This window comes from Sphaeramia orbicularis, chromosome 3 (genome assembly GCF_902148855.1).
Source record: "Sphaeramia orbicularis chromosome 3, fSphaOr1.1, whole genome shotgun sequence".
In the NCBI taxonomy this organism is placed as follows: Eukaryota; Metazoa; Chordata; class Actinopteri; order Kurtiformes; family Apogonidae; genus Sphaeramia; species Sphaeramia orbicularis.
In genome coordinates this window covers 46007335-46015124 of record NC_043959.1, presented here as the reverse complement: position 1 = coordinate 46015124, position 7790 = coordinate 46007335, and the positions used below count along the sequence as shown (strand labels likewise).

The 7790-nt window shown below is 40.8% G+C and overlaps 2 protein-coding genes across 3 annotated transcripts; one reads left to right on the top strand and one right to left on the bottom strand.

The window, feature by feature from the left end:
* Positions 1–251: 251 nt before the first annotated feature.
* On the bottom strand, positions 252–5017 carry LOC115414711 (protein phosphatase 1 regulatory subunit 3E). Its single transcript, XM_030127983.1, has one exon. It carries the CDS (start codon positions 4699–4701, stop codon positions 3778–3780), a length of 924 nt encoding a protein of 307 aa, XP_029983843.1. The 5' UTR covers positions 4702–5017; the 3' UTR covers positions 252–3777.
* Positions 5018–5148: 131 nt separating this feature from the next.
* On the top strand, positions 5149–7765 carry c3h16orf46 (chromosome 3 C16orf46 homolog). Of its 2 annotated transcripts, XM_030127974.1 has the most exons (3): positions 5149–5591; positions 5725–5937; positions 6154–7765. In XM_030127974.1, the coding sequence occupies exons 2-3, from the start codon at positions 5728–5730 to the stop codon at positions 6964–6966; spliced, it is 1023 nt and encodes a 340-aa protein (XP_029983834.1). In that variant the 5' UTR covers positions 5149–5591; positions 5725–5727; the 3' UTR covers positions 6967–7765. The 2 variants fall into 2 exon arrangements, with proteins under 2 accessions (XP_029983834.1, XP_029983825.1); XM_030127965.1 differs by having other exon boundaries at positions 5149–5937.
* Positions 7766–7790: the final 25 nt, after the last annotated feature.

The following is a 7790-nucleotide window of genomic DNA, read 5'->3' as shown; positions in this document are numbered from 1 at the left end:
TGAGATACTGAGGAAAAGTTAGCACAGTCAAACATATTGGGAAATGGAAACACAAATGCACCATTGCAGTTACACAACAAACATATAACAATACTAAAAGATTGTGCCTTTTTCTTGGGAAATGATGATAAAAGACAGTGGAGTTTGAGAACAGACTGGGAGATTATGTTTGTAGATAATAATATTATGCAACAAACTGTATTCTGTGTTCATGTTACAGGCAGGAACAGATGAAAGAGGCTAGAGTGTTTAGTATCCATCACAAATGCTTTTATTAACTATGATTTGAAGAAAATATAGGTTACATTAAACCTAAACAAAAAGTTATGCATGCAAACATGATTAACATTCTCTGCAAACAGACAGTACATATTAGCAGTCAAATGACTGATGTCACAACACAAATTGGGGTTGCATAGAATTAAAGAAAAACAACAATCAAAGAAATATCAAACTATAAAACAATAAAATCTGTGGCATCAGTACGATGGTTAGAGATTTGACAAAAGTGACTGAGGCTTACCATAGTGAAAAAGCAGTAAGACATTACTAAAAATGGAAATCATATTGGTTAGTAGCTATTTGTAGGAGAAGCTTTCACTTTCTGTATCTACTGACCTTCAAGTTTTCCCCTTTCCTTCTTCTCACTCAAAGTGCATTAAACCTGCTTTGACTGAGTTCACTCAGTATCAGCTACAATCATAAGTCGTCCAAGCCTAAAGTAACTTTTGATGTTACTCCTCTTGCCCAGATCCTAAATCTCCCTTGTCTTTGTCCACAGTTCATATTACCCCTCCATCAGCAATAATAATATTTCATAACACTTCCCATCTTACATTTCATGTTTCACATCTCTAGGTAAACTCATACTTTTGTAAGGCATTGTACACTTTGAGTTGTACAAACAGGCTTTCAAATATATATTACTTTTTTCATTCACTTCTTTCGTGCTCACATTTTAACACTATCTGATATCTATACAAAACACTATTTTGAGAAAAAATATCACAGTTTACGGGATTTCCAATTCTATGATCAGAAAGTCTGATTATTAGGTCAATTGTCTGGTGTGCTTTTAGGAATTAGTTGAATTTGGGTTTACACTTCAACCTTCAACTTAACATGTTCCTCAAATGACAAACTTTACCTATTCATGTCTCTCAGTTCCTTAAACTCCTTTAAAATACACGAAGTACAACATTAATAGGAAGACATTCAAATGGAACATTAACACATTTACATACATATTTATATATCAGTGAGTTCCAATGCAACAAAGTATGTGTACATCAACGTGAAAATTGAACCAGAACATAATCAGACCAGAAGCCCCTCATTTTTTATGACAGAGATGCACCAAAAGCAGTGTGGGAGATACCTTTAAAGCAGTCATATGTAATGAAAAATGGAAATCAAATAAGTAGACAGAGGTCTGTATCTAATAACTCCAGATTGAATAACAAGTTGTTACACAGTGCAAATTATTATTAGGTCACAGATTCAGGCAAATGTCAGTCCAAAATCCAAAAATCAACCCGTGTTGGCAGTGATAAATTGTATTGATGCATCTCTGCCTATACATCAGTAGTTTAAGTCTGGATAACTAATGCTTTCTGGTACTGCAATGCATGGATGCTAGTACAAAGTTCACACAGACCAAAGCGGACAATATGCAAATACCCACTGATTTAACAACATAACACACAGTAAGCTCAGCTATGGACATTTTCTATCCACAGTGTAGACTGCATACAACTAAACAAATGAGAAAAATGCAGCTCTGTACATGATAATGTTAAGATTAGTGACAGTAAATATCAACTCAGTGCTGACCATCTCTCATTTCAGTACAAATAGTACTCTATCAGCTACTGTAAGGTTGCATGGTCCAGACATAAACTGTGTCCAATTTTGACACAAACAGTACTGATGGGTCTCACAGTGGATCTGCTCCAAAAACTAAGTGGTTACAGGAATAGTCGTTATCCACATCCCAACCTGATGGCCTCATTAAATGGAGAGTTTCCTCTGAGGCCACAATGATGTAAACAAAGGCCAAAGCTATGTTCAGATTACACTCCTCGCTGGAATTAAAAGCGCCCAGCATCTGTTTCCTAAAGTGGAGTCTCAACTTTCTGTGTAACCACAACCAATGACATTATCATACAACGAAACAAAAAAGCGCTACAAAAAGCTACCATTAAAAAAATGATTTGCCTACAATATGCTAACCCGTTTGCTGTACAGCTGCACATACAGAGTATGTGACTGAGAGGCAGGCTCGGAAGACTAGCTACTTGCCACTGAATTGATTAAAAACGTATGAATGTAACACTAGCTGATGTCTAGAGACATCTGACGAGTCGTATAGAATCAATCAAGGCTTGTGGCTCAGAAGTGATTAGATAACAGGTTTGTATCTCAGACTGAGTTGGGTGAGTCAAATCAGTGTAGTCTATTTGGATCTATGGAGCAGCAGCATAGTTGCACAGTGGTGACTGAGGATCTTCATGTACCCTTTACAGCAGCAGGGGCTGATTAAACACAGTAATTTCTGGAATAGCTACTTTGACCAAAAAAAAGTGCAATGAAGAAAAATTTAATTTTGAAATGAAAAATCTACAAATGTGGAAGTTTTTTATTTGGATGTATCTGTTAAAAAAATAATTCTGAAAATCTGTTTTGAAACAATAAACCTGAACAAGAGGAGAGAAGGTGCACTATAAATCTGAGGTAAAGAAACCTTGCAAACCTTGCTACCAATCTCGATCAATGTCTTTAGTCTGAATATACTCTGGCCCAACAGTACGACATTGGAAAAGCTCAGTATTCATAAAAATGTGCCTTCCTTTCCATTTTCTTTTCTTGGAAAAAATAACTACACTTAAGCGAAATGAGTGTGTGTTCTTGAGTAATGTTTGGTATACATGAATTTGGCATGACTGTGGAGTGGGAGCTGAATGTTATCAATGGAAAAAAGGCAGATAATGAAGAACAGTAATCCTGGAGGGAAGCCTAAAAAAGACTAATTCCATGTGCCATTAAATGGTTAATGGGTTTTTAGTAAAACATTCAATGTACATCTTCCCATATCATAGCTTATACTGTATAAGGCATTTTGATGACATGACTGAGGAAGATTATACTGTACATTGAACTTTGGGATATCACCTGCACCATTTTTCTGTCTGGTGACTGTGTAAGACAGTGTGTGCAAGGTTGTCCCTGTCCTCCTAAGCCTATGAGACCATGGCAGGAGCATGCTACCTGGTTTACAAGAGCCCTGCTTCCAAAAAAAAGAAAGAAAGAAAAATAAAGAAAAAAATTCAATTGTGCAGGCATGCATAACACACGTGTAATTTAGCAGTGCCGACATGTTTGTGACAACATGTTTTAATAACGCCTTCAGAAATGAACAGTGATGCCTATGGTGGGCAATGCCCGGCACGTTTTCCGTGGCACGTGTCTCCATATTACATAACGTGAACATGCCCTCCCAAAGGGCAGGCGCTGTTCAGAGCCCTGACATCAAGGCAAATCATCAACAGCATCCCACAAACGGACACCTATCACAGGATTATCGTCCAGCACACAATTTGTTGCCACAGCGGGGCATGTATTTGAAATAGAATATGTTTGTGGTGGACTATGGTGTAATAATAATAATAATAATAATAATAATAATAATAATAATAATAATAATGATCAGCAGGCTACGGTCGCTGTTAAGGTAACCGAGGATAATTACGCGCAAATTACGCACGCTGACAACTAAATTCAGATAAAGTGAATCCATCCATTCTCCCATTCCCGAGGTGGAGACATCTTGAACCTGTGACGCCGCACTTTGTAGTTGTTTCCATTATTATTGTCCCAGTATTCTTCCCCGCCGACACAATATTTGATTGCAAACTGCAGTGTGCCTCCATTGTCTAGGTAGGTGGGCATGATGATCTTGAAGCAGAACTTATCAGTGACACCATCACTTGAGTCAGGGACATATAACGCCAAACTGTCCATAAATGTTATCCAGTTGTTTAGAGAATAGCGTAAAGAGACACTCTTTTCAAAAGCCAGGTTCAAGACCCGCACAAAGCCGGAGAGGCTGAATTCGTCTGCCTCCACGCTCTCCAACAAGACTTTCACCTCCCTCACTTTGTGCTCAAAGCCGGGTAATGTGCCGGGGTTTGTGAACTGTAACTCCATGAACACAGACTGCGTCGGAGCTCGAGGGAACTTTGTGTCCAAATGGTTGAGATGCAGGGGTCCTTTGGGCAGTTTGGCCAGGATGCGCTCTGGCACCTCTGGCTCATCTGCATCACTGAAATGCTTGACTGAAATCAGCTCCAGACCCAAAGAGTCGGCGAATCGCACCTTTTTCTCACTGGTTGGACTTCTGCTGCGAGATATCTCTAACTTTGCTCTTTCTGTGGGTGTTGGCAGGGACTTGCATCTCCGGCGCAGGCTTGGACTCTGTGGAGGCTTCAGGAAAACCTCTCTGCCCCGTGGCCTCTCGTCCACCACGGGGCTCTCGATGGGCTCACAAGTAACGTTGATCATGTCGAAATCTTCCCCATCTTCTAGCCGTGGATTGGCCGCTGCCAGGCTCCCGAACAGCCCTGCTATGCAGCTGTAGTTCCTCGGCAGGCAGTTCTTCGGGGGCAGCATGACCGCGACAGGATGCGCTGAGTCCGCTTCCATAAAACGCAGCACTCCCTGCACTGCAGAACTGAAGTGGTCGTGATGGGGAAAACCGGCAAGTTGGAAGCTGAAGCCGTCAGGTGTCAGTGTCCCACTCGCGGATAGGTGCTCCTGGTGCGTCAGGCGCTGACACTGCGTGGCTGTGGACCAATAAACCGAGCTCTTGTTGCAGAAGATGTAAATTGCGAGTTTACACAAGCGATTGGTTGTTTTTAACTTCCATGTAAAAGGAGCATAGCCTTCTGGCAACTCATTACTGAAATAATAAAATGTAAATTCATTCCCTGCGCAACAGCGGTGTGGTTTCCTTCTGCTTCCGGTGAACACAGTCCTCTCTCAGCTGACAGGTTAACTTCAACTAGAAGTGACGTCGACTGTGGCTCTACGTGCAAAACTGAACGTTGCAACAACCCAAAATGGTCTCCTATTGCAAGTGGTAAACCAGTGAAGTTCCCCTTCTGACTGTGAAATACTACAAGATAAAGCCAGTGTTTACTCTTTTTATAACTCATGTGACGTGAGAACACTTGCAGTTATTTAAAAAAAAAAAAAAAAAACTGCTTAAAGTCCACAGTAGAAACTCTACTTCCTACTGCCATATACCGTGACTGTGTCACCGTGGGAGCATCGTGGGAGAACCCATGGGAGTCTGGAGTTATTGCATAACTAATATGTCATTCAACAGAAGCGGAGCCGGCGGCAGCACTACCCAATCAGGCTCCGCCCATTTAGCTACGTCACTTTTTCCCTGGCGCAGCCTCTCTACGGGTTGTCATGACGACGGAGTTGTGGCTCGCTCTGTGAAGGTATTCACCTCTGCTCTGTTTAGGAAACTCTCTGGACCATGAAGAAGGCGACACTCTTGGAGGCTTACATAGCGTAAATTCAAGGTGAAATGTTGGTATTTTAACAAACCAGTATAAAATGTTTTCTTCTGCGTGAAAAGAGTATTTACAACTAGTATGTAAGCAGTTTCATATATCGCTGTGAGCTAACAGCTACTATTGACTAACCGTTAACCAGGACATGATGGCGCCGGTAAAAGAAGTGGATCACTCAGCTGTTCAGGGAACACAGGGTGAGCTTCCAGCCGAGGAGGGTTCAGGGAGCGAACAGCCTGACAGAACACCACCAGGCAGGAGACATGTCGAGGCCCTCCTGGATATCAGTGAGGAGGGCTTCTTGGAGATACTGGAGCCATATGAATATCATTGTTACTCTGGGTGGGAGGAAGCTGTAAGTCCAGTCTGTTTACTACAAGTTTCTGTCTCTATCTGATATAGTTAGTGATGTAGCTGTTCCACTTTATCATCTATGTCACTTTATCGTCAGTGGATTCTTCACTTAGAGAATAGCAAATGTATTAAACATGCACATCCACTTTTTCAGGTAAATTTTTTATTTCTGCTTTAAAGACATTTGTTTAAATATTAATAATGACATTTGCAACAGGTCCAGGGTTGGGCTGGAGCTGCTCCACTGAGCTCCATACTTCTGTCTCAGAGGACAGACAAGAAGCCAAAGCAAAAAGAAGCCAACAGCCTCGGCCCCAGGGCAGATACCCCAGTCGGTGTTGCTGAGCACTGCAGTCAATCACATTTGGGACCTAACATCTCTAAGAAGTCTATATTATTAAGCCAGCAGATGTGGTCCTGTGGTAAATCTGCTGCATCTGTTCTGCAGCCTGATGTCCCAGTGTCACCTGTTCTTGGTGCCATGCCGAAAATCCTATCACATTTTACACAGGAGGACAAAACAGAGGAAGACGAGACTCCAAGGCAGCAACACCATCTGTCTGCAAAGTACAGTGTTTTGGAGGACAGGCCCTCAAAGCCCCAAAAGCACCACAGGTCAAGCAATACTGTGGTTCCAATTAAAAATTTCACTTTTTTACCACCAATCAAAACACCACATATGAATTTCCAGAGGGTCAGTGGACAGAACTGTACTGGAAGGAAGCATTTAGAAGCAGACTTGATGGCAGAAAACTATTACATCTTTGATAAGATGAGTGGAATAAGAGGAACTAACTCAGAGCTTCCCAAGGACACCAATAATGCTATGACATCCAAGTACCAGACATGCCAGCATAGCCCCCACTTTTTCTCTGCTGTTAGTGTTTCTGTTCCCAAGAGGTATCAAGTAGCTGTGTCTTCCAAACCTGAAACACTGCACCCCACCAGCTACTCAATGGGTAAGAGTCTCCACTTCAGCACTGCAGGAAGTGCACAAGTCCATATGCACCCCAGCTGCCTGTTCTCCTGAGGAAAAATGAAATGACTGCCTCTATGTGTATGGTCAGTGTACATCAAAGCCCTTGAGAAACTATAACAATAATAAAGCATACAAGAAAATGCAATTCCCAGGTTCAACCAAGACCAGAAGCACAAATTTCTTATGATATACACCTCAGCGTCACTGCACCATGCAGTTTTGTTCAAAGTAATTTAAAGTCTGACTTAACATCTCAAGAGAACATCCTTTTAAAAATCTTCAGCTAATAAATCAAAAAAGCTATTGCATTGTGTCTTTTGGTCCTTTATGTTCTTATGAGTTCACACTAGACCTTCTATGGTTTTTCTAATTACCTAGCACCTAATGGTGAATCTACCTCATAAAAAAGCATAAACATGAGACCGCAGAAATACATTTGCTTGTGTAATTTCTTTTTGCCAAACTACTACATTTTTCGATCAAGAATTTGTTTAACAATCCTTTTGTAACACTGAATGAGAATACAAAGTGCCTACGGTTACTTGGCCCCACAAATCAAATGTTATTGTATTACAATAAAACAATATTGTATACATTATGAGAAAAGCACATTGCTCAGATTTATACATTTGTTTTGCACTGTTGGTCTCCAAGGGTCAGATATGTCTTGCAATGTAAAAAAAAAAGTTTCTTGTTACTTTATTTTTCCATTCTACCTCAGCTGCTCTTCAAAGTATTAACATTTGTTTTGTTTTTGCTGTTTAAGAGCTGCAGTGTTGATGCTAGTGAATGTATTTGATCGTTTTATTGAATGTGAATATGAAATAAAATGGCTACATTGGTATTTGCAGAGTTGATGTAGGACAAAGATGCAG

What these genes read in the sequence shown, in the direction of transcription:
- LOC115414711 (XM_030127983.1), bottom strand. Translation starts at nt 4,701, where the DNA reads ATGGAAGCGGACTCAGCGCATCCTGTCGCGGTCATGCTGCCCCCGAAG.
- c3h16orf46 (XM_030127974.1), top strand. Translation starts at nt 5,728, where the DNA reads ATGATGGCGCCGGTAAAAGAAGTGGATCACTCAGCTGTTCAGGGAACA. An exon ending in ACTCTGGGTGGGAGGAAGCT is followed by an intron (nt 5,938 to 6,153) that starts GTAAGTCCAGTC and finishes CATTTGCAACAG; the next exon opens with GTCCAGGGTTGGGCTGGAGC.